At 42.1% G+C, this 27,311-nt stretch overlaps 2 protein-coding genes across 4 annotated transcripts in view; both read left to right on the forward strand.

Annotated features, from left to right (window-relative positions):
- Positions 1–8,884, forward strand: part of SUN3 (Sad1 and UNC84 domain containing 3) — a 63,981-nt gene extending 55,097 nt beyond the window's left edge. For all 3 annotated transcript variants that reach the window (XM_061413369.1, XM_061413368.1, XM_061413366.1), the window contains exon 11: positions 8,800–8,884. The gene's annotated coding sequence lies outside the window, so the exon portion shown is untranslated. The remainder of the gene's footprint in view (positions 1–8,799) is intronic.
- Positions 8,885–19,849: 10,965 nt separating this feature from the next.
- CLDN12 (claudin 12) lies at positions 19,850–23,198 on the forward strand. Its single transcript, XM_061413372.1, has one exon. The coding sequence runs from the start codon at positions 19,883–19,885 to the stop codon at positions 20,615–20,617; it is 735 nt and encodes a 244-aa protein (XP_061269356.1). The 5' UTR covers positions 19,850–19,882; the 3' UTR covers positions 20,618–23,198.
- The last annotated feature ends 4,113 nt before the right edge of the window (positions 23,199–27,311 follow it).

A 27,311-nucleotide genomic window follows, 5' to 3' on the forward strand; every position in this document is an offset into this window, starting at 1 on the left:
GTAAAATAACTGAAAGAGCCGTTCAGGGGCCATCACTCTTCTGATCCTCATACACATAGTGTACAAATTCCATTATAATAGTATATCCTGTCTTTCTTAGTCATAGGCTCATGGATCTGTCTGGCCCATTTATCTGATATACACCACAAAAGGCTCTCCTTCAGGACAGATGGAGTATTTACTATTTTTATGTTTGATAGCACCAAGCAGATCCAACATGGAATCGGGTCTTCTATGTAACAGGAGGATCAATAAAAAGGATTGGCCATTAAATGATCACTGAATTTAGGTACTGGTTCACAAGGTTTCAGTTAATACTATTCTGTCTACATTTATATATGTTTAACATTTTCCATTTTAGCAAGTTTTTAAAAGATTAAAACACATATACATAGAAAACCAAAGGGATGTGTTTTCAACCAAATTGACTCTAAAATTTCAGTGGAAATATAAGCTCAGTGGGAAGCTGGAGAAGGTGTCACCAGAGAATGAAACCGTTAGATATCAGTAGCATCACTGACTCAATGGACATGAATTTGAGCCAACTCTAGGAGACAGTGGAGGACAGAGGAGCTTGGCATGCTGCAGTCCATGGAGTCACGAACGGTTGGGCAGACTTAATGACTGAACAACAACAAAAATAAACCTTGAAAAAAATGACAACAAAGGGAAACAGCTGTATGACTATTATACTATGATTTACAGTAAGAAATATACATTTGGTTTTCTTCCCAGTTTATGGGCTTCTCTTTTGGCTCAGTTGGTAAAGAATCCACCTGCAATGCAGGAGACTTGGGTTCAATTCCTGGGTTGGGAAGATCCTCTGGAGAAGGGAAAGGCTCACCATTCCAGTATTCTGGCCTAGAGAATTCCATGGACTGTACAGTCCATGGGGTTGCAAAGAGTCAGACATGACTGAGCGACTTTCACTTTCACTTCACTATGGTACAGAGCTCCGAAAATCCTTGGAATTTCCAAAGCCATAAGAGTGAGCAAGGTGTCTTTTATTGTGTCAATGAGGTAACTTTGGAAAGGATGGGGGATGGTTGCCAGGAGAAGCGACCACTGATTAGATTGGGACCTTCAATCTCAGCCCCCAATGTCTGGGGACTGGAGAGGAGATGGAGGCTGAATGGAATGCCAGTGATTAAATCAAACCAATCACACTTATGTAAAGGCACCTTCATAAAAATCCGAAAGGTTGAGGTTTGGACAGCTTCCACACTGGTGAACCTTTGGAGGTTAGGGAACGCTGGCCAGTTCTGAGGGATAATGGAAGCAGTGAGCCCCTTCATCACACCTCACTTTATTCATCTCTTACATTTGGCTGTTTCTGAGTTACTTCCTTTTGTAAGAAGTAAGTAAAATGTTTCTCTTGAGTTCTGTGAGCGGCTCTGGCAAAATATTCAAATACAAAGAGGGGGTCATGGTACCCCACTTTACAGCCCGTTGATCAGAAGGATAGGACTGTGATGGGGGAGCTGAATGAGGGGGCAGTCTTGTGGGGCCTGTGGGGTGTGTCAGACTTGATTCATAGGACACTCGGCTGGTGTTGGAGCATTTCTTCTGGTGGGAGGGAAAAAACCCCACACATTGGACTGGTTTCCCAGAATTATTAGTGACATAGATATAAATAATTTAAGTTGTGTGGCACTGGAACGCTGTCAAATCAATGGAACAAACAAAAAATTATATTTCTGATATTTAGAAATAGATTGATATCTACATCAAAATGTAATATTTACATGATAAATGTGGCATTTTTAAAAGCATAGGGAAAAACAAATGGCTTGGAACAATAACCTTGTCATTAAGAAAAGAGCATTCCATTCATACTTCTCCATTGGTGAAAGGAAAGAAAGAAAGTGAAAGTGGAGTTGCTCAGTCATGTCTGACTCTTCTCGATCCTGTGGACTGTAGCCCGCCATGCTTCTCTGTCCATGGGATTTTCCAGGCAAGAATACTGGAGTGGGTTGCCATTTCCTTCTCCAGGGGATCTTCTGGATCCAAGGATTGAACTCAGTTCTCCCAAATTGCAGGCAGACTCTTTACTGTCTGAGCCACCAGGGAATCCTGTTGGTAACATGTTGAATTCCTAACATGGTAAAAAATTTACAGGTGCAACAGAATCAAAACATACTGTAAAATTATAACAGTAAAACTTGGAAGAACTCTTGTATGACATTGGATAGAGGAAGACCTTTGTAACTATGACTCGGACTTCAGAAGTCACAAAAGGGGGAAAAAAAGTTCTAATACATCAAAATGAAACATAGCAGACACCCAACAAGGCTTCCCTGGTGACTTAGTGGTAGAGAATCTGCCTGCCAAGACAGAAGATGGGGGGTTGATCCCTTGGTCGGGAAGATCCTCTGGAGAAGGATATGTCAACCCACTCTAGTATTCTTGCCTGGGCATTCCCATGAACAGAAGAGCCTGGTGGGCTACAGTTCATGGGGTTGCAAAGAATCAGACACAACTTACCAACCAAACAGCAACAGGCACCCAACGAACACTGGACATCAGTTCTCCTGGGTGGAGGGGCTCCTTCCTCAGAGCCCCAGCCCCCAGCACTGTACCTAACACTTCTAATGGGCCCCACATATGGTAATGTTCTAAAAAATTATGAAATGTATTGGTGTATATTTCCTTTAATATCTAAAAGATGAACAAGAATTTCTGAAGAGTTGTTTAAGCAAAACCTATCATTAAAGTAGTAAAAGAGGAAAGACGCAGAAGATATTAAGAAGAGGTGGCAAGAATACAGGAGAACTATACAGAAAAGATCTTCATGTCCCAGATAACCATGATGGTTTAATCATTCACCTAGAGCCAGACATCCTGGAATGAGAAGTCAAGTGGGCCTTAGGAAGCATCACTACAAACAAAGCTAGTGGAGGTGATGGAATTCTAGTTGAGCTCTTTCAAATCCTAAAAGATGATGCTGTGAAAGTGCTGTAAACAATATGCCAGCAAACTTGGAAAACTCAGCAGTGGTCACAGGACTGGAAAAGGTCCGTTTTCATTCTAATCCCAAAGAAAGGCAATGCCAAAGAATATTCAACTTACTGCACAATTGCCCTCATCTCACACGCTAGCAAAGTAATGCTCAAAATTCTCCAAGCCAGGCTTCAACAGTACATGAACCATGAACTTCCAGATGTTCAAGCTGGATTTAGAAAAGGCAGAGGAACCAGAGATCAAATTTCCAACATCCACTGGATCATTGAAAAAGCAAGAGAGTTCCAGAAAAACATCTATTTCTGCTTTATTGACTATGCCAAAGCATTTGACTGTGTGAATCACAACAGACTGTGGAAAATTCTGAAAGAGATGGGAATACCAGACCACCTTATCTGCCTTCTGAGAAATCTGTATGCAGGTCAAGAAGCAACAGTTAGAACTGGACATGGAACAACAGACTGGCTCCAAATTGGGAAAGGAGTCTGTCAAGGCTACTGTCACCCTGCTTGTTTAACTTCTATGCAGAGTACATCACGAGAAACGCTGGGCTGGAAGAAGCACAAGCTGGAATCAAGATTGCCGGGAGAAATATCAATAACCTCAGATACGCTGATGACACCACCCTTATGGCAGAAAGCGAAGAACTAAAGAGCCTCTTGATGAAAGTGAAAGAGGAGAGTGAAAAAGTTGGCTTAAAACTCAACATTCAGAAAACGAAGATCATGGCATCTGGTCCCACCACTTCATGGCAAATAGATGGGGAAACAGTGACAGACTTTAATTTTTGGGGCTCCAAAATCACTGCAGATGGTGACTGAAGCCCTGAAATTAAAAGATGCTCACTCCTTGGAAGAAAAGCTATGACCAACCTAGACAGCATATTGAAAAGCAGAGACATTACCTTGCCAACAAAGGTCCATCTAGCCAAAGCTATAGTTTTTCCAGTAGTCATGTATGGATGTGAGAGTTGGACCATAAAGAAACCTGAGTGGCAAAGAATTGATGCCTTTGAACTGTGGTGTTGGAGAAGACTCTTGAGAGTCCCTTGGACTGCAAGATCAAACCAGTCAATCCTAAAGGAAATCAGTCCTGAATATTCATTGGAAGGACTGATGCTGAAACTCCAATACTTTGGCTACCTGATGTGACTGACTCATTGGAAAAGACCCTGATGCTGGGAAAGATTGAAAGCGGGAGGAGAAGGGGACGACAGAGGATGAGTTGTTTGGATGGCATCACCGACTCGGTGGACTTGAGTTTGAGCGAGCTCTGCGAGTTGGTGATGGACAGGGAAGCCTGGCGTGCTACAGTCCATGGGGTCGCAAAGAGTCAGACACGACTGAACTGAACTGAAAGTAGTAGTATTCTCAAAAGACGTTCACTCGTGCCACCTCTGCAGTACACTTTTCCTCATTTTACAGTTTTCTCATGTAATAGGAAAAAATAAAGACAAATGCTGCCCATCAGGATTGCCACAGTACCTCTTAGCTATGTCAGTCTTTCCCCTTGGGTAATTTTTCTGACATTAACTGGTAACTACAGGTCTGCAAAAAACCTTCCTCGGGGGACTCAGGACTGAAGTGAGGAAGTAGGCGCCTGACAGACACTGGTAGACACAGCTTTGGGTAAGAGCTAATAAATACATGGGCTTCCCTGGTGGCTCAGATGGTAAAGAATCCACCTTCAATGCAGGAGACCCAGGTTTGATCCCTGAATAGGGAAGATCCCTTGCAGAAGGGAATGACAACCCACTCCAGTATTCTTTCCTGGAGAATTCCATGGACAGAAGAGCCTGGTGAGCTACAGTCCGGGGGTCGCAAAGAGTCGCAAAACACGCACATAATAAATAGTTATCCAGGTAGAGTTTACCATCTCTGCAATTATGAAAAGGTTAGTTCCTTACTTCCAACTCCACACCCAAACTGATGTTTTGTATGCTTCACTCTAATTGCATTTCTGATGAGGGTATTTCCTTGCACAATAAACAAACATAATGAGTAGCGTCCACACTGCTCCCCAGCTCCTTTAATCATCTCCACTAGAAAACTATGTATTAGATAGACCAGCAACAATGTGAATATGTTGTAGGAAGGGGGGCCCCTTCCAGGGCCTGAGAGTGGGTTCTTGTCTAACACTCAGAAATGAATTGTCTGAGGAGGCACATGTGCTGACAAAGCAAGAGACTTTATTGGAAAGGGGTGCCAGGGCGGAGAGTGGCAGGGCAAGGGAACCCAGAGGAACTGCTCTGCCACATGGCTCCCAGTCTTGGGTTTTATAGTGGGTGATGGGACGAGTTTCTGGGCTGTCTCTGCCCACTGATTCTGACTCAGGGTCCTTCCTGTGCTACATGCATTGCTCAGCCAAGGATTTCAGCAAGGAGGGTTCTGGGAGGTGGTAGGACATGTGGCATCTCCTTTCATTCTTTCCCTAATTCTTCTGGTTGGTGGTGGCTTATTAGTTCTGTATTCCTTACCAGGACCTCCTGTCGTAAAATAACTTATGCAAACATTCACTACAGAGCCTAGTCAGTGTGGTTCCCGTAACACTCGGGCATGTAAGTATTTCATCTTTTCTGTACCGAAGGCAAGCTAACCATAGACCTGCACTTGATTAAGAAGTCTAGAAACAGAGTTGTTTTCCTTTCTGTTTGTAGCTTTAAAAAAAACTGTTATCAGCTACATATACATCCCAGCTAAAGTCTGCTGCTACTGCTGCTAAGTCACTTCAGTCGTGTCCGACTATGTGCGACCCCATAGATGGCAGCCCACCAGGCTCCCCGTCCCTGGGATTCTCCAGGCAAGAACACTGGAGTGGGTTGCCATTTCCTTCTCCAATGCATGAAAGTGAAAAGTGAAAGTGAAGTCGCTCAGTCGTATCGGACTCTTAGAGACCCCATAGACTGCAGCCTACCAGGCTCCTCCGTCCATGGGATTTTCGAGGCAAGAGTACTGGAGTGGGTTGCCATTGCCTTCTCTGAAAGTCTGCTAACCAGATTTAACTAATCATCAATGATTGGGAAAAAATATATATAAAATGATTTTTGTACACAGTTATCTGATTCAGTTCCATTTTCTACATTAGAGAACTGAAGTTCAGAGCAAAGAATCCTGTGTCGTATTGTTCTTGCCTGTCTGCTATTACCAGAGCTGGCCTGCAGCCCAGACACTTTCTGTTCCCAGAGTTTCTTTACTATCTAATGCTGCCCTCTTTCTCACTGCCACATCTCTTGGCCTGGCTTTGGGGTCAGATCGCTTCTGGTTTTTAATTATCTTGCATTCTCTGAAGCAGTGTGGCAGATGAGAAAGTGGTAGCAATGCACAGATAGTGGCTTTTTCCATAACTAGTAAATAGTCCCGTTGTTACTAAAGCAACAGAAAAACGGTAATTGCAAACACGTACAGTCCTTATTGTGTGTTAGACACTATTGCAAACTTTTCTGTGTTATAGCAACTCATTTAATCCTCACTGCAGTTTTTTATATAAATAATTATTACAGATGAGATTCTGAGGTACAAACAGGTTCCTTACTTTGCCCAAGGTCATACAGCGGCAAAGTGGGATAGGAATGGATGCCATCCTTTACTTTTATTTACAACTATGATGCTTTTTCTCAAACTTTTTATTTTGAAAAATTTCAAAAGTACAGAGAATTTTAATAGTACAATGAACACCCACATACATAACTCTCTCTAGATTTAACAGTTACCAACATTTGCCACACTTACTCTATCTGCATTTATGTGTGTGATCATGACACTTCAACATCTGTCCTGGGCAGGTCACCCCCAAATATGCCTCAATGGCATACCCATTGTTTTGAAGTAAATTTACTTCAGAAACAGCAGGTGGGGAAAAAATAATATACTTGGGATGGACATGTACACCCTGCTATAATGAAAATGAATAATCAACAAGAACCTACTCTACAATACATGGAACTCTGCTCAATGTTATGTGGCAGCCTGGATGGGAGGGGAGTTTGGGGTGAATGGATCGGCATATATGTGTAGCTGAGTCCCTTGCTGTTCACCTGAAACTATCACAGCATTGTTAATGGGCCATGAACGTGAAAGTGTTAGTGCTCAGTCCAGTGGGACTCTCAGTGACCCCGTAGACTCCTGGCCCACCTGCCAGGATCCTCTGTCCGTGGGATTTCCCATGCAAGAATACTGGAGTGGGTTGCCATTCTCTTCTCCAGGGGATCTTCCCAGCCCAGGGATTGCACCCAAGACTCCTGCGTTACAGGTGGATTCTTTACCATCTCAGCTACCAGGGAAGCCCAATAATGGGCTATCAGATCAGATCAGATCACTCGGTCAGTCGTGTCCGACTCTTTGCGACCCCATGAATTGCAGCACGCCAGGCCTCCCTGTCCATCACCAACTCCCAGAGTTCACTCAGACTCACGTCCATCGAGTCAGTGATGCCATCCAGCCATCTCATCCTCTGTCGTCCCCTTCTCCTCTTGCCCCCAATCCCTCCCAGCATCAGAGTCTTTTCCAATGAGTCAACTCTTCACATGAGGTGGCCAAAGTACTAGAGTTTCAGCTTTAGCATCATTCCTTCCAAAGAAATCCCAGGACTGATCTCCTTTAGAATGGACTGGTTGAATCTCCTTGCAGTCCAAGGGACTCTCAAGAGTCTTCTCCAGCACCACAGTTCAAAAGCATCAATTCTTCGGTGCTCAGCCTTCTTCACAGTCCAACTCTCACATCCATACATGACCACAGGAAAAACCATAGCCTTGACTAGACGAACCTTTGTTAGCAAAGTAATGTCTCTGCTTTTGAATATGCTCTCTAGGTTGGTCATAACTTTCCTTCCAAGGAGTAAGCGTCTTTTAATTTCATGGCTGCAGTCACCATCTGCAGTGATTTTGGAGCCCAGAAAAATAAAGTCTGACACTGTTTCCACTGTTTCCCCATCTATTTCCCATGAAGTGATGGGACCGGATGCCATGATCTTTGTTTTCTGAATGTTGAGCTTTAAGCCAACTTTTTCACTCTCCACTTTCACTTTCATCAAGAGGCTTTTGAGTTCCTCTTCACTTTCTGCCATAAGGGTGGTGTCATCTGCATATCTGAGATTATTGATATTTCTCCTGGCAATCTTGATTCCAGCTTGTGTTTCTTCTAGTCCAGCGTTTCTCATGATGTACTCTGCATATAAGTTAAATAAACAGGGTGACAATATACAGCCTTGACATACTCCTTTTCCTATTTGGAACCAGTCTGTTGTTCCATGTCCAGTTCTAACTGTTGCTTCCTGACCTGCGTACAAATTTCTCAAGAGGCAGATCAGGTGGTCTGGTATTCCCATCTCTTTCAGAATTTCCCACAGTTTATTGTGATCCACACAGTCAAAGGCTTTGGCATAGTCAATAAAGCAGAAATAGATGTTTTTCTGGAACTCTCTTGCTTTTTCCATGATCCAGCGGATGTTGGCAATTTGATCTCTGGTTCCTCTGCCTTTTCTAAAACCAGCTTGAACATCAGGAAGTTCACGGTTCACATATTGTCAAAATAAAAAGTTTAAAAGCAAATAACACTCTGACTACCCCAGTGGGGCGGGGTAAATAAAAAGTGGTAAATAAATTACTTAGTGGGAAATATTTATTTGGGTACCCAACTCAAAATTATTTTTGGCTCTGTTTCCTCTAACTGTTTTGTAGACCTATAACCCAAATCTAAACGTAAGTTAAGGTGTTAAAAGAATGGGGGAGGTGGGAAACAGAGCAGAAAGGCGGGAGGTGGTCGCAGGATATTGCCTGGGACTGCCAGCTCAGTGGATTTTGGGAATTGTAGTCTGCCAGTCATCCAGGGCATTCCTGTTTAGGGAACCTGACTACGAGTCCCAGAAGCCTTTGGAGCGGCTCTCTGGGAACGCACTTCCTGGGACGCCGAGAGGAAGACGCTCCGAGAGGCTCCTCAGTGTGGGCGAGTGAAAATGCCCTGGATGTGAGAAACAGGTAGGTGTGGGCAAGAATGTTCTGGTTTCTGGGTCTTTTGCATAAGTAGTTGAGGATTTCTGTAAGATTGCTTAAACGAGGAGAGTCACTCAGCATTGGAACGTGCTGACCACCTTTGTGGACGTGAATGCTGAATGAGGAGGTGTTTGATGAAGCTCTCAAAATTACTTTGGACCCAGAAGTATGAAAATGTCGACGTGTCTGGCCAGGGCTAGGGGCCTGGCTGGCCAGGTGTGTGCTGTGGAGGTGCAGGTTGCTATTTTTGAATCACTGGCTCATGCTGGTTGTGTAATGATGACCTGCTCTCTATTCAAACCCACTTAGTGGTGCAGGGATAAGCTTGTTCTGAGAGCGTACAGCCACTGCTGCGGTCTCTTTCCACTGGCTCTAACCAGGAAAGCTCTCTCTCTCTCTCTCTCTCTCTCTCTCTCTCTGTCTCTTTTTTCAACCTCCTCTGTCTTTCTACCAACTCTGATGCTCCTGAGGACACAGCTCAAAGGGAGTGCAGAGAGGGTAGTGAGGAGGCGGGCTTCTCTGGAAGCCCACTTTGCTTTTCTCTGAAGCCCAAGTTCTGTGTTACAGGCTTTGCAAGGGGCCAGTCGTGACGTTAGAAGGCCAGACTTGGTGACCTGACTTTAAAAGGATTGCTCAGAGATCCTATTGTGTGTTTATATTGTGACACTTAACTTTGGAGTAAGTAAGCAACTGTGATTGAAACCAACCAGACATACATTTAGAAAAGAAAAAAAAAAAATCTGGCTGAAATCCCTTTCTTGCAGACTGTTGGGAACATCATTCTACTTTATGATCATTGTAGGGCTAGCAATATATATGTATATAGACACACCTTGAACCAGGAAGTTCTTAGGCGTTACAAGTTTTCCTTCTCATCCTTCTACTTGAGGTAATTAGTGTTTGAAGAGGAAGTTGTTGATGCTTAAGAAAGACATATGAAAACATTTAAATGGTGGGTTGAGCTGTTGGTGGAACTATAAACTGAAGAGAAATTCTAGTTGCAAGTTTTAGGGGGCATGGTAAAACCAAGCAACTTTGACTAGTTTTGTTGTCAGTATCCTTTTAAAAGGAATAAAAGAAACCTCAGGAATGTGTTTTATGCCAAGACAACTAATTACATAGTGCTTCATCAGCCCTCCTTATTCTTTCACTGTAGTTATGAAAAGATTTCCAAAACAGTGAAGTGATTTTCATCCTTGTTTTTCCTATCTTCTTAAGTCACAAAATGAGAGTTAATTTTTTCTTCTGTAGCTCACAAATAGATATTGTGTGAATTCAAGAATAAACTACCTTTTTTTTTTTTTTTAACTTACTGCCCACCTTTTTTTGGCTTAAGATTTCTTTGGTTTTAGATGATTGGTAATTATTTTTCCTAGCTCCATATGAATTCAAATTGAGTTTTTAAAGAAGTACTATATTAATTTGGAGTGCTTTTCCTGTTCTTTAGGTCCAGGCCATCTTGACTGTGTTCAGATGTGCATACATTTCTTCTAAGTTGATTAAAGTTGTTTTGGAACTATCAAGTACCTCAAAGAGTAAGTACATGCCCTGATTTTATTTCTTCCTTTTACTTCCATATATATGACACTTTTTTCTCTTAACAAAATAAAGTTACAGGATAGATCTCCATTCCACGTGCTATGTTGATGATCTATATCTTCTAAGAAAACCCTTCTAAGGGAGACAGTACCTTCTAAGGTAGAAGGGACTGCTAGTGTTACTACCGAGGATTAATGTAGCTGCTATTACAGATGTGTTCTCATGTAGCTATTCCTTAGAATTGTCTCTGAAAAAAATACAGTAATGGATCTGAGAATTCTTAAAGCTTTTCAACATTATTCCTGCTTCAGACTTCTTTGAACTCATTCAGACCTACAGGAAAGATGTTCTTTTGGAAAATATTTTTATTTGAAGTATCTTTGATAACCTTTAATTGTGTACCATCTCCTCTGCACGTCATTGTGGAACAGTCAGATGTGAAGTGGGTGTTTCGAACAGAGGCCTTATCTGATTTGGTCACTAGCTATTCTCAAAGAGAATGCTCTCCAATAAACCTACCAATAATGGTCACAGACTTAAATTTCCCACCCTATTCTGTTTTACGAAGGGTTTTACTATTTATGATCTCACAACTATCTTGGGGGACATTTGAGAAATTTGAGATGCAGAGGGCATAGGACTTGGCCGGTTTGCAAATGGTGGTTTGTGACTGGCGCTTGAGTCTTGGGTCGCCTGGGCTACAATACCATGCTGCCTCCCAGATGGAAACAGCAAACCCACACATCTGTATATACAACTCAGCTCAAGACCTGCCACCCAGCTAGTGTTCGTGGGTGCTCCTCAGATTGTTAAAGTGTATTCTTAGCCTTGCACATCTGCTGCAGTCGCTAATAAGAGGCTTTCATATGGCAAAAAGATGTTTATTTCTTTTCCTCAGTTGGGAAAAATATTTTAAAAAGGAAATAGAAATACAAGTATAAAAAATTGCTTAACTTTGATAAGCAAACATTAATTCAATATATGAACCAGTAGTCTTAAAGGCACATCCTGTATGTAACATACCTATTAAGTTGAAAACACGAGAATCAACTGTCATAATTATCTAACCACGGTGGGAATTAACCAGTGTTGCTAAACTTAGATACGTGTTTCTAGAAGCAGAGGCTGCATATAAATAACCTGGGAATGGCTTCATCTTTCTTAGGAAATTTCTGGGGGAAGAAAATGAACTTCATTTTTAAAAATGAGAGAGACTTTGGCCAGTAAAGAGTGGAAAGCAGGGGCACATTCTAGAAGCAGTTTGGAGGCTTCAGAACACAGAGTATGAAAGAATGTAATGAGTGGAACTGATCCTGGAGCAAATTGATAACTCTCTGTGTCCTCACCATACTCATATGAACCTTCCATTTGTTTTTTTGTTCATTCATTAAACAAATAATTGAGTGCCTTCCATGTGCCAGTGTTGGACACAGTGAATAAAACAGAAGGCTCTCTGTCCTCCAGGAATTTACAGTCTGGTAAGACGGATAAACACTGAACAGAGAATATAAGCAAATTCACTGCTATCAAAGAAAAATTACAAAGGTGCAACCAGGGCGTGTAACTAGGGAAGGGGGAAGAGGAAGAGTTGGAAAGGAGAGGGGAGGTTTAGGTCCAGCCTCCTTGGAAACTAGAAAGGTAAGTACATGTCAGCTAAGCAAAGAATAGGATGGGATTAAGAAAGTTCTAGGAGGAAACACAGCATGAGAAAAAGCCCACATTGAAAAACATAATTTGAAAAGTTAAAAGAAAAGCATTATGTCTACATAGACTAATATGTAAGGTAGAAAACTGACTCAGTAAGGAGACTAAGAATCTGGCAGGAACCAGATGGTGGGAAGTAAAACTTTGGAAATTATAGGAAAGATATGAAACTTTGGAAACTTTATTTCTGAGGAAACTATTCAGTAGAAAGCTGCTACTGCTGCTAAGTCGCTTCAGTCGTGTCCGACTCTGTGCCACCCCATAGATGGCAGCCCACCAGGCTCCCCATCCCTGGGATTCTCCAGGCAAGAACACTGGAGTGGGCTGCCATTTCCTTCTCCAATGCATGAAGTGAAAAGTGAAAATGAAGTCGCTCACTTGTGTCCGACTCTTCGAGACCCCATGGACTGCAGCCCACCAGGCTCCTCCGTCCATGGGATTTTCTAGGCAAGAGTACTGGAGTGGGGTGCCACTGCCTTCTCCCAATAGAAAGCTATTGAATGGTAAAATGTAGTGAAATGATCAGATTTGCAATTGAAAAAATAATGCGTGGTTTCAAATTATTTGGTAGAACTCCAAGAGTCAGCGTATCTTTCAGTTTTAAATCACTGAACATATTCCTTCTCTCACTGTCCCTATAAGATGTTACTTTATCCCTCTATGGGATATACTGGTGCTGTTGCTGCTGCTAAGTCGCTTCAGTCGCGTCTGACTCTATGCTTTGTATCAAATCATACACATGTAGAGTTATGAGCAGGGTATAAAATGTAAAGCAGCCAAAGAAGTTTACAAACAGTGAGGACATTAATTCCAGCACCGAGATTGAAATTCAGTTAAATTAAGGTTCATAATATTTCCCTTCTGAAAAATGCCATATACTTGTTCAGTTCAGTTCAGTTGCTCAGTCGTGTCCGACTCTTTGTGACCCCATGGACTGCACCATGCCAGGCCTCCCTATCCATCATCAACTCCCATAGTTTACCCAATCTCATGTCCATTGAGTCAGTGATGCCATCCAACAATCTCTTCCCCTGTCATCCCCTTCTCCTCCTGCATTCAATCTTTCCCAGCATCAGGGTCTTTTAAAATGAGTCAGATCTTCGCATCAGGTGGCCAAAGTATTGGAGTTTCAGCTGCAACATCAGTCCTTCCAATGAACATTCAGTACTGATCTCCTTTAGGATGGACTGGTTGGATGTCCTTGCAGTCCAAGGGACTCTCAAGAGTCTTCTCCAGCACCACAGTTGAAAAGCATCAATTCTTTGGTGCTCAGTTTTCTTTATAGTCCAACTCTCACATCTATACATGACCACTAGAAAAACCATAGCCTTGACTAGATGGACCTTTGTTGGCAAAGAAAATATCTCTGCTTTTTAATGTGTTGTCTAGGTTGATCATAACTTTCCTTCCAAGGAGTAAATGTCTTTTTAATTTCACAGCTGCAGTCACCATCTGCAATGATTTTGGAGCCCCCAATGTAAAGTCAGCCACTGTTTCCACTGTTTCCCATCTATTTCTCATGAAGTGATGGGACCGGATGCCATGATCGTAGTTTTCTGAATGTTGAGTTTTAAGCCAACTTTTTCACTTTCCTCTTTTACTTTCATCAAGAGGCTCATTAGTTCTTCTTCACTTTCTGCCATAAGAGTGATATCATCTACGTATCTGAGATTATTGGTATTTCTCCTGGCAATCTTGATTCCAGCTTGTGCTTCCTCCAGCCCAGTGTTTCTCATGATATACTCTGCATGTAACTTAAATAAGCAGGGTGACAATATACAGCCTTGACATACTCCTTTTCCTATTTGGAACCAGTCTGTTGTTCCATGTCCAGTTCTAACTGTTGCTTCTTGACTTGCATACAGATTTCTCAAGAGGCAGGTCAGGTGGTCTGGTATTCCCATCTCTTTCAGAATTTTCCACAGTTTATTGTGATCCACACAGTCAAAGGCTCTGGCATAGTCAATAAAGCAGAAATAGATGTTTTTCTGGAACTCTCTTGCTTTTTTGGTGATCCAGCGGATGTTGGCAATTTGATCTCTGGTTCCTCTGCCTTTTCTAAAACCAACTTGAACATCTGGAAGTTCACAGAAGCCTGGCTTGGAGAATTTTGAGAATTACTTTGCTAGCCTGTGAGATGAGTGCAATTGTGTGGTAGTTTGAACATTCTTTGGCATTGCCTTTCTTTGGGATTGGAATGAAAACTGGCCTTTTCCAGTCCTGTGGCCACTGCTGAGTTGTCCAAATTTGTTGGCATATTGAGTGCAGCACTTTCACAGCATCATCTTTTAGAATTGGAAATAGCTCAACTGGAATTCCATCACCTCCACTAGCTTTGTTCGTAGTGATGCTTTCTAAGGCCCACTTGACTTCACATTCCAGGATGTCTGGTTCTAGGTGAGTGATCACACCATTGTGATTATCTGGGTCGTGAAGATCTTTTTTGTACAGTTCTTCTGTGTATTCTTGCCACCTCTTCTTAATATCTTCTGCTTCTGTTAGGTCCATACCATTTCTGTCCTTCAGTGAGCCCATCTTTGCATGAAATGTTCCCTTGATATCTCTAATCTTCTCGAAGAAATCGCTGGTCTTCCCATTCCATTGTTTTCTCTATTTCTTTGCATTGATCCCTGAAGAAGGCTTTCTTATCTGTCCTTGCTATTCTTTGGAACTCTGCATTCTAATGGGTATATCTTTCCTTTTCTCCTTTGCTTTTCGATTCTCTTTTCACAGCTATTTGTAAGGCCTCCTCAGAAAACCATTTTGCTATTTTACATTTCTTTTTCTTGGGTATGGTCTTGATCCCTGTCTCCTGTACAATATCATGAACCTCTGTCCATAGTTCATCAGGCAGATCTAGTCCCTTAAATCTATTTCTCACTTCCACTCTATAATCGTAAAGGATTTGATTTAGGTCATACCTGAATGATCCAGTGGTTTTCCCTACTTTCTTCAATTTAAGTCTGAATTTGGCAATAAGGAGTTCATGATCTGAGCCACAGTCAGCTCCTGGTCTTGTTTTTGCTGACTGTATAGAGCTTCTCCATCTTTGGCTGCAAAGAATATAATCAATCTTATTTCGGTGTTGGCCTTCTGGTGATGTCCATGTGTAGAGTCTTCTCTTGTGTTGTTGGAAGAGGGTGTTTGCTATGACCAGTGCATTCTCTTGGCCGAACTCTATTAACCTTTGCCCTGCTTCATTCTGTACTCCAAGGCCAAATTTGCCTGTTTCTCCAGGTGTTTCTTGACTCCCTACTTTTGTATTCCAGTCCCCCATAATGAAAAGGACATCTTTTTTGGGTGTTAGTTCTAAAAGGTCTTGTAGGTCTTCATAGAAGCATTTAACTTCAGCTTCTTCAGCATTACTGGTAGGGGCATAGGCTTGGATTACCATGATATTGAATGGTTTGCCTTGGAAACGAACAGAGATCATTCTGTTGTTTTTGAGATTGCATCCAAATACTGCATTTTGGACTCTTTTGTTGACAAGGATGGCTACTCCATTTCTTCTAAGGCATTCTTGCCCACAGTAGTAGATATAATGGTTATCTGAGTTAAATTCACCTATTCCAGTTCATTTTAGTTCACTGATTCCTAAAATGTTGATCTTCACTCTTGCCATCTCCTGTTTGACCACTTCCAATTTGCCTTGATTCATGGACCTAACATTCCAGGTTCCTATGCAATTGGACCTAACATTCCAGGTTCCTATGCAATAGTACTCTTTACAGCATCAGACCTTGCTTCCATCACCAGTCCCATTCACAACTGGATGTTGTTTTTGCCTTGGCTCCATCTCTTCCTTGTTTCTGGAGTTATTTCTCCACTGATCTCCAGTAGCGTATTGGGCACCTACCGACCTGGGGAATTCATCTTTCAGTGTCCTATCTTTCTGCCTTTTCATACTGTTCATGGGGTTCTCAAGGCAAGAATACTGAAGTAGTTTGCCATTCCCTCCTTCAGTGGACCACATTTTGTCAGACCTCTCCACCATGACCTCTCTGTCTTGGGTGGCCCTACACCCATGGCTTAGTTTCATTGAGTTAGACCAGGCTGTGATCCATGATGTGGTCCATGTGATCAGGTTGGTTAGTTTTCTCTGATTGTGGTTTCAGTCTGTCTGCCCTCTGATGCCCTCTCTCAGCGCCTACCGTCTTACTGGGCTTTCTCTTACTTTGGACATGGGGTATGTCTTCACGGCTGCGCCAGCAAAATGCAGCCGCCACTCCTGACCTTGGATGTGGGGTAGGTCCTCTCGGCTGCTTGCCGCGCAGCCGCTGCTCCAGGTATACTTGTTGGCTCTCTAAAAATATGACTTAGTTAGTTTCTGAGATCTGAGCCAAGCAGAAGCCAATTCAGGGGACTGATCCAACATCTGGATTGATATGATGTTTGATAAATTTGAACACACTTAAAACTGAAATAGATGTTAAGTATTGATCTGGCTCTGTTTATTAGTGTCATTTGATAATCTATAGGCTAAGAACTACAGAAATTTATTTATTAGTAATAAAATTCGTTCTGATCTTGTTTCTCATTTTGTTTGTAGGAATCAGGGGTACAGGGGAGCTTGAATGAAAAAAACTCAATTATACTGATACTCTAAGTATTTGTCCCCTACCTCTGAAAACAGGAAGGAATTGTGATTGGGTTAGGACTTAGCAGTGGTGATCTGAAGGCTTTCTGAAGCTTTGAAAGGAATTGAGGGAAACTTTTTTTTTACATCTTCACAATGTTGATTAAGTCTTCTTTCTTTTCATTGCTCAGTTTTTCTCTAAGCCTGAATTATTCATTTTTATGAATTTGTATGGAAAACCCCATGGACGGAGGAGCCTGGTGGGCTGCAGTCCATGGGGTCGCTAAGAGTCGGACACGACTGAGCGACTTTATTTTCTCTTTTCACTTTCATGCATTGGAGAAGGAAATGGCAACCCACTCCAGTGTTCTTGCCTGGAGAATCCCAGGGACGGGGGAGCCTGGTGGGCTGCCGTCTATGGGGTCGCACAGAGTCGGACATGACTGAAGCGACTTAGCATAGCATAGCATAGCATATCTTATTTGGTTGATACCTAATAATGATCACTTAATATGTAGTAATCAGATGCCTTTTTCATTATCAGCACTTTGAGTTTTGATAAAGCAGCATATTCTTTCCCTCAGTCTGATGGTTAACATATTGGGGCAAAGTCCAGATCTTCATGGCCTTGGGTGTGCCTCAAGGACCTAACAGAGTGTTCTGCGTGTGCTGAATAGTAAATCCCTGCTGAATGAATGATTGCTTAGTAATGGCTACTTCCTTGTCCAGTTCTATATCATTAAGAGCCTACCTTTTTAAGCTCCTGTGGTCTTGGGTCAGAGCCTAGTATTTATTTATTCAAATATTCCTAAAATGACTTGTGTGCAAGTTGCTGTCAGTATACTGGGGAGAAGATACATGAGCAGAAACCAACAGGAAGCTGGGTTCTGGAGCCTGACAAAACTAGTGGCGTTTTCCAGTGTAAACATCCTCAAACCTGCACTAGTTTCCATTGTAGGACTCAGGTGGTTGGTTGGTTGCTAAAATCAGGCATTTAAAATTTGCAGGAAAAATAAATAAATTATGACCATAATTCCTCCAAGTATTTTCATCCATAACATTTTTTTTAAAACAATTACTACTTTTAGTTATATTGACAGAAGACAACATGATAAACAAATAGTAAACTAAGAACAGAAAAACTTACAACTAGTTATTCTTGAGGATTTTAAAAAATGGTCACTTTTATATTTTACAATATAAAAATCACTTAAACTGATTTTTATATTGTACACTTACGTATGTGTGTGTGTATAAGTATGTTCAGTTCAGTTCAGTCGCTCAGTCGTGTCCAACTCTTTGCGACCCCATGAATCACAGCACGCCAGGCCTCCCTGTCCATCACCAACTCCTGGAATTCACTCAGACTCACGTCCATCGAGTCAGTGATGCCATCCAGCCATCTCATCCTCTGTCGTCCCCTTCCCCTCCTGCCCCCAATCCCTCCAGCATCAGGGTCTTTTCCAATAAGTCAACTCTTCACATGAGGTGGTCAAAGTATTGGAGTTTCAGCCTCAGCATCAGTCCTTCCAATGAACACCCAGGACCGATCTCCTTTAGGATGGACTGGTTGGATCTCGTTGCAGTCCAAGGGACTCTCAAGAGTCTTCTCCAATACCACAATTCAAAAGCTTCAATTCTTCAGCACTCAGCTTTCTTCACAGTCCAACTCTCACATCCATACATGACTACTGGAAAAACCACAGCCTTGACTAAAAATTATTCCCAGTTTTTGTGATTGGACTAAATATATAGTAAATTAAAGCAGTCTGTTCTGTTGCCTTGCAGGAGACATGATAGAAAGTAGAAAAAATACATTTGAGTGGTGTTTGGAGAGTGAGTTTCAAACTCCTGAAGAAATAAAGCTGAATAATATACTGGGTTTTTTTTTATAATATGTCATATACAGATAAAGAGTCCAGCCTTTTAATTTGAGATGAAGGGTCTTGCTAGCATTAATACAGATAGGTTGTCATTTCAGAAATCTTTACATTCATCTTATATGAGCAGTTATAGTAGACTAACCAATAGTAGTATGTCAGTATTATAACCAATAACCAATAGTTTAATCTGAAAAGCATGCCAGCCATAGTCAATCAGTGAGGAAGTGATGACGCAGAATAATGTCAGGGACCTTTTTGCTATCTTTTTGCTTTGACTAACTCATTGGAGAGGAGTCTATTTACATTTTGTGTTTTCTGGTATGCCTAGTACATAGGAATGAGCCGTCTGCTTTTTCTTATTTAACGTTTACTCCACAAATGTTCTTTGAACTGCTCCATGATGCCAAGCACTGAGCTGATCACTGAGTGCTTAGAATAGTTGACACTCAGATCGCACTTCCAAGGCACCAGGTATAATTTTAAGCACTTGATGTCATATTAATTCATTGAATACCTAGAAAAGCTGTGAGTTAGGCACTGTTACTTTCCCCATCTTGCAGATGAGGAAAGTGAGGTGCACAGAAGTAGTGTTGCTGATCCAAAGGCACTTGGGTCACTTGGCTAGTAACTGAGGAAGCAGGGATTCGAATTCGAGCCGTCTAGCTCAGCGTCTGCCTTCAGCTACTCCGCTGCCCTCTCTCCTCACACCTTTGCCTTTTTGCTAGTCTCCTTTTACATCTGCGTGAGCATCGGAGGCCGAATTTGTGTTTGGAGTTGATGGTGGTGTGTTTGTGGATGGTGCTGTGACCCTGCATATTTGAGTATCTGACACACCTAAGTGCTTGACAACGTGGGTGTCGAATGAGTGATTTTTGAAAACTGAGAGAATTTCAGATGTGATGTTAAGTGAATTTGGAATTATGTTGGTTGTTCCTCTGATTCACCGGATAGAAAAATGCTCGTGTGTGAAGACTCTGGTTGCTGTGTGAGCAGTCATTGATGAGCAGGGGTGTGCATGTACGCCTGTGCTCTGCGGTCACGGCACGTGTGCTCATACCCGTTCCTACTGCATATGGAGACAAGGGACAGAATTCTGTCTGATTCCATGTCCCTGGTGTGTTTCCAGACAGCCCCACCCTTCCTGCTCTGCTCTCCCGGGGTCCCCTCATGATCTCTCCTCTTTTGTGTCCCCCCAGTCTGACTGGCAGTACTGCACACGCCTGCCTGCCTGCCATGGGCTGTCGGGATGTCCACGCGGCCACCGTGCTGTCCTTCCTGTGTGGAATCGCCTCCGTAGCGGGCCTCTTTGCAGGCACACTGCTTCCCAACTGGAGGAAGTTACGACTGATCACGTTCAACAGAAACGAGAAGAACCTGACAGTCTACACAGGCCTGTGGGTGAAGTGCGCCCGCTATGACGGGGGCAATGACTGCCTGATGTACGACGCTGCCTGGTACTCCTCCGTGGACCAGCTGGACCTGCGGGTCCTCCAGTTTGCCCTGCCGCTCAGCATCCTGATCGCGATGGGCGCCCTGCTGCTCTGCCTGATCGGAATGTGTAACACGGCCTTCAGGTCCTCCGTGCCCAACATCAAGCTGGCTAAGTGCCTGGTCAATAGTGCGGGCTGCCATCTGGTGGCCGGGCTGCTGTTTTTCCTGGCGGGTACTGTGAGCCTCTCCCCGTCCATCTGGGTCATCTTTTACAACACCCACCTGAACAGGAAGTTCGAGCCAGTCTTTGCGTTTGACTATGCTGTGTACGTCACTGTGGCTAGTGCTGGGGGCTTGTTTATGACGGCCCTGCTACTATTTATTTGGTACTGTGCATGCAAGTCCTTGCCCTCTCCTTTCTGGCAGCCGCTGTACTCCCACCCTCCCGGTATGCACACGTACTCACAGCCCTATTCAGCCCGTTCCCGCCTCTCTGCCATTGAAATCGACATTCCAGTAGTTTCCCACACCACCTAATGGGGAAGTCGTTGTTCAAGAAACCTTCTAGCCTCACATTTCCCTCGTGAAGAAGCCGTTTTGAACCTATATCCATTTTCCTCGGTTCCTGATCAGTCAGTGAAGCCAAATCTGTATGTCTTGGTAGGATGAAGTGCTGCTAGTTTTTATGAAAAGTACAATATTTTAAATGTGAATCATTCCTTTTATCTTGCTTCTTGTGCTCAAAGCATTTTTAACCTCCATATTGATATCTGACCAGTTATTTAGGTAGAAAGGACCTGTGTCTCAATTGAGGTGATTTAGAGCCACATAGTAAAAAAATGGTTATTAAGAGGAGCTGTTATATGCGATCCTTAGAAATATTTCAGAATGTCAGAATGTGTATCGCCCTTTTTCTATAATACCTTAAATTGGTGGGAAAAAATGGACAATTTCAAATTAAGATTTTTTTTTTCAGGTAAGGGTAATAGTTTATCAGTAGCCAGTCTACCAGCTTAGGCTGTAACTTTTCTTACTTCTTTCTCGGGGCTAATTGTATTGAATAGAGTTTGGTATTTTGAAGATGACTTTCTTTTGTGAGTTCTTATCTTCTACCTCATGCCTATGTTTAAAAATAAAATGTATCTTAAGTGATGTCAGAATAAGCCTAACCTTTAAAATATCTATTAGTATGGATAACATTTAACCTAATTATAAAAGTTAATGGTTCTATAAGTTGTATTATTAGAGTTAAACTGTGCCATGTGATGGGTTGGTGCTTCCTTTGAGGCAAAAAAAAAAAAAAAACCTTTTTTTTTCCAGATATCATCAACCAGGTGGCACTCAGGCCCACATGTAATCTCTTAGTGACCAAGAGAAAGAAAGAGGCCCGAGTGGTTAGTTCTTCAAATAGTGGCAGGGGACAAGCATCTGCTCTTCGGTGACAGCTGCAGAGGTTTATCGGGATGACTGCCTTTTGGGTGATGGGTGGAGTGAGGCATGGCCTCCCCATGACCAGGTTCCCTCTTGATTCAGTTCCCGCCCCATCACCGACTATTTCTGTGAGTGTATATCTTTGCCCAGCACGTTACTAGGTGCAGTTGAGAATACATGGAAAGTATGAGATCTCGTCCCATCTACTAAGAAATTTTACTTCAAGATAGAAGATCATACGGTTAATGACCTCAGTGGCAGCTGGTCTTCACTCAGTCATTGTGCCTGGAGTACATTTCACCCAAAGCATGGCTTTCTGGCAGCCAGGCTTATTGTAAATACCAGCAATATTTGGATCCAGAAACTCAGTTTGTTGGATCCTGTAGAGCACCTACCTTAGTCTTGATGCTGTGATAACAGGGTATCAGATTCATGAGAACTGGATGGGCCACAGTGGTAAAAAACAAACAAAACAAAACCCACCAATTGTTCCCTTTTCACCTCTAAAAATATGATGGCATATCAAAGAGGGAGAAGTATCTAAATCTCTCTTCTAATGAGATAATGCTTAGAGGAAACCATGTTAACACCGAGATGAATGCTTACAGATTCAGGGATATTGGGTCTTTACCCTTCGGAATTTGAGCTGCGTACTTATTTGATGTCATTTGCTCCACATCAGTGCTGTGTTCATGCGGAATTTGTTCTATTACCCATTACAAATCTCACGTACAACTAGTTGCATGATTGACACGTTATTGTGCCTCTTTTGCAAATCTGAGTATGCTTCTGGAACTTCTGTGCATAAAGCAGTACTTTCGTTTCTAATTCCAAACACTGGTTTATGTAAATAGCAAGTACATCCAGTTGTATAATTTTTAAATGCCTTCAGTTGAAAGCATGCAAAACTCTGGTTTTTAAGCAATAGCTTCTGATTTCCTTCAGTTCTTTTTACTCTTCTTGGATGTAGCTGAGTTTTGATCATTCCAAGACAACAGCAGGTAAAATTTTAAGATTAATATTAATTTTCCTTTTACTAATTAATTTCTGTTCCCATTTTCACTCACTTTGTCCAGAAGTGTCAAGAATTCCACCATTCTTTGTATAAGTAATGTTAAAAGCAGACCAAGCCATTAATATTCTAGACAGTTTTTAGTCCATGGGACCATATATATAAATACATATAAAATGTTGAACTTTTACTACAAGCATTTTTTGGATTCTTTTCATAAACTATAGCCTCAAATTAGTGTTTATTATGGATTCACGTGGCAATAGAAACAGGTGTTTCCCTTATTGTCATTAATATTTCAGATTTGCTGTCAGAAACTATTCTTATTCTTCAAAGCCATCAAAGGAATCCATATATTTATAATTTTTTAAATAACTTTTGAGCATTCATCAGGCTATCATTGTGATGGGGGATATCTTTCTTTTGTTGTTGCAAGTCTCTTCATGTTAAAGGCCTTTTACAGAAGCTTGGGAAACAGTTTGCAAGACCTTAAATGTAGTCTGATGGACGAGTTTTGGTTTATCCAACCACGGGAGGAAAAAACGCCTGAGTTTACTTTACTTGTAAATAAGTATACACTATAATAGATAATATGTTTGCTGTAAACTGCAGTGTAAAACTTCGATAAAACTGCACTGTACTTCTTGATGTTTATTAAAAGATGTATTTTTACAAGTTTCTGTTTCTGTCCTCATTTTCATCAGTGCTTTAAGGTGAAATATTTTGAGAAATGTTTCTCAAATATGTGCAAATTGTAAAAGACACGGCCCCTTTTAAACCCCTGTAGAATAGCAGTTGGAATCAGAAAACTTGGCATTATTGTTTCAGAAGCATCAAGACCCTTCATTTCTAAGAATGGTCTTAGGAGTTCACTGGACTATTTCAACATTCCACAGAAAAACAACAAATAAAGTCAAATGGGCCAGACTTGCCTCATCAGTCTAGTTTTCCAGCCACCTGTGCTCTTGGCGATTGCGAGTTCTCAAATGGTTAAGTGAGAGGACCTTTCTTCATTCTTCAGAACTCAAGGTTGCCAGGAAAAGTGGTCCTAATAGGTAAGCACCTCAAAATTTCCAGGACCTGGAATGAGCTTTTAGTTTTTGGCCTCCCAGTGATAGCATTCACAAGCACCCCTCACTGAACCCATGGCTCTGATGGGACATTGGATGCCAGAGCTGTTGCACTAGAAGTGTGAAGCCATTTCAGGCTGGCCATCGCCATAGCTGATTATACTAACATACTACAGTCTGGAGTCTGCCCCCAAGTTGCACAAGCTCCCTGAGGGTGGCCAAAATGCTGGAGAAACTCTTCATGCTAACCAAATTCACAAGTGATTTACCAACCAGAAGTGAAAAATATAGATGGCTTGCAATCACTATCCAAGACCAATTTTTAAAAATATCCCCTACACAGAGCTCTTTGGAGAAAAAGACTGATTCCAGTCCTGGGGTAGGAAAAGTGCAAGATGAGCCCAGTACATTGTCTTCTGCAAAAAGAAACGCTCGAAGAAGGATGGGGACTTAACAAATTACACAGGAGCTGGCTTAAAGAGGTTCCCACTGGTTCAATCTGGGACAATCTAAGCATCAAAATAACATGGAATCTATTGAATAAAGCAAAAAGCCATGCATCCCTACCGATAGAAATAGGAAAAAACAAAAGTCGCTTCTTCAGTAAACTACCAAATGATCAGTATAGAAAAATAGATGGAGTTGGGAAAACATCAATGGAATTAAAACTGATTGGTGAAAGTTTGACAAAAAACAGGATATTTACATAATCTCAAAATACTGTTCCACAAATTACTAGTTTCTGAGGGGAAAATAAGTAACAATGGATCAACTTGGCAGTCGCAGCTTTAACCAGGTGAATAAATTTATCACCAATGTTAAACCAACACCATGCACCTCTAGATATGATGCAACGAGACGGTCAAATCATGGCTTTTGTGATAGTTCCACTAAGACCATCGCTTAAGACTCATCTTGAGGAAACATGTAGCTTGTCAGTTCTGCTTTTGCTTTTTGCTTCCTTCTCTACCTCTCCTGATCTCACACCTCTTCATTTTTATAAAAAAGCAGAAAAACTTACAGTCAAAATTATCTCTAAAATATTTCATGTTTAGGAGAGAATTTGAAGAGCTTGCATCAGGTTTCTCTGGAAAAAATAAAAAGGTCCTTGCAAAAGAGATATAAATCAAAGTGACAGAACCACAGGACTCAAGGGATCTGAATTAGCTGTCCCATTTCACTGATTATCAATAACTGCAATCCTGAAGCATACTGACAGGTTAGCCTAAGGGCTGTCCCCTTCCCTTCCCCTCTCCCACACTGGAGAACTTTTCTAGGAGAGAGTCATTCTCCCTGTCCCTGCTGAGTGTCTCACCACCCTCCAGCCAGGAAGGTACTGTGTCAGTGCCATAGCGTGCCAGAGCCCTTTAAAACCTCATGGTAGGACTGGAACTCTGCGAGAAAAAGCCCAACTATGGCCTGCCTAATATTCTTATGCAAATCTGCGATTAACAGAGAATTTAGGGTTTTTCCACTTTGTTTGGAAATGGGCCAGCTTTCCACGCTGTTCTGTGAAACAAATGCTTCAGCAAATTTTGATGAAGACAATGAGATGGTGGATGAGGAAAGAAATTTTTTATTTTCACATTGTGAAAAACCCAGTGTGACTGGGTCCTATTAGTAATAATGTAGTAATCATGGTTTCGAGTGGTCCTTGTTCACTTAAATCCTCTATAGAAAAAAATATATATGTAGATTCATGTCTCCAGGGTTATGCTTTATAGAAAAAGGTAACAGCTTCTCATTAAGAGAAAAGGCATAGTAATACTTTAACTGCATTATATATCTAGTGGCGTTGCTCCACAATTCATTCTTAATAGTTTGAAAGGCTGTGTGTGCTGTGCTTAGTTGCTCAGTCATGTCTGACTCTTTGCGACCACATGGACTGTAGTCTGCCAGGCTCAATTTGTTCATGGGGATTCTCCAGGCAAGAATACTGGAGTGGGTTACCATGCCCTCCTCCAGGGGATCTTCCCAACCTAGGGATTGAACCCAGGTCTCCTTCATTGCAGGTGGATTCTTTCCCATTTGAGCCACCAGGGAAGACCATGAATACTAGAGTGGGTAGACTATCCCTTCTGCAGGGGATCTTCCTGACCCAGGAATCAAACTGGGGTCTCCTGCATTGCAGGCAGATTCTTTACCAGTTGAGCTACCAGTAAATGAATACAGATAATTCACTTAAATTTAAAAATACTTTTTGTCCCTATGCCCATGTCCTTTTTCTTGTCCTTACTCTTAGGCTAATTCTGTGGTCTGGATAGTCCAGGTTGGGAGTTGAGTACCAGGATGTTTCTGCGGAGGGTGAGGACCCTGGCTCCTGACTGATCCCCTCTGGGGTGAGCAGGTGCCTAAGAAGTCTGTCTTCCCCCTTGCTGGCCATGTGAGTAAGGACTTTGGGTAATGTTCTGACCTACTGACCTGCTCCTGGCTGCTTCTGCTTAAAGAGCTTGAAGGTAGCAGTGGGTGCTGGAGCCTGGTGGTGTCAGCCAGGTGTACACATCTCTTCCCAGCTCCTTGTCCAGTGAGATCATGTTTGTAGTTTGAAATTGGCCATGGTGAAAGTATTGATGCCACAGAAATTAGCAGATACTACAAAGTTTTATCTTTTCCCTTTTTGTCTTCTTTCCTCTCCTCCCTCCCTCCTTGCCTTCCTTCCTTCTTTCCTTCTTCTCGTTCCCCACCCTCCTCAGCTGTTATTAAACACTAAATAAGCACATACCATTGCTCAGGTGAGATTAATTTGCTGAGCTTCAAATTAGTTAATGAAGGAGCTGGAAATTATAACAAGTGTAAAACTTTATCTTTGATAAAGGGACTCTCTGAAACAGACTTTTAATGAGCCTATTTCCAGTATTGCTCTTTCTTCCTCCCCACCACCAACCCATCCCGTATACTGACAACAGAAGGAACCTAATAAAATCCAAACATGACCTTGTCTGTCCTCAGCTTTATTCAGCAGTTAGTTACCTCTCAGAACAGAATCTACATTCTTGCTCTGAGACTGAGTGGTAGGTCTTGTGCAGCAGTAAACAAAGGAGTACATCAAAGAACATGGAGCCAGGAAAAGCACACTGCCTGGCATTGCACAGCCACACAAATTACCTGGAGAGATTTTTTTTTTTTCATCGTGCCCATTATTGATCAGACTTTTAGCAATTATTGACACTAACAATATCTTAAAAGTTAGGGTTAGTTATTGAATGCAAATTCAATAATAAATAATAGCGACTATCGCTTCTCGAGGACCTTTGGATTGGTCACATACCAATCCAAATTGGTCACAAGAGAGAGAGGCCTCACTCTCTCTTGGATCATGTCCTCTGGGGCGAAGCCAGCTTCCATGTTGTAAGGATGTACACAGCCCTATAGCTAATTTAGGAAGAACTGAGGCCCCTACCAGTTTTCCGACCATGTAGGAAAGCCACGTTGGAAACAAGGAGTTTCTGTTTCCTATATGATGGAAAGAGTGGCATAATGAATGTGATTGCTAGCCTTTAAGATGGTCTGCAGTGATCCTTGCCTCCTGGGATTCACATCCTTATGCAGTCCTGCTCCCATACTGAATACATTAGAGTCCAAGCTCTCTCTGCTCGCAGCATGACAGGCCAATAAACTTGGAGATGAGGTGTTGAAACAACGAATACAATTTCATTCGGAAAACCAACTGACAGAGAAGGTGGCAGACTAATATCTCAAAGTAACCATCTTATCTGGA

This window comes from Bos javanicus, chromosome 4 (assembly GCF_032452875.1).
Source record: "Bos javanicus breed banteng chromosome 4, ARS-OSU_banteng_1.0, whole genome shotgun sequence".
Taxonomy (NCBI): Eukaryota; Metazoa; Chordata; class Mammalia; order Artiodactyla; family Bovidae; genus Bos; species Bos javanicus.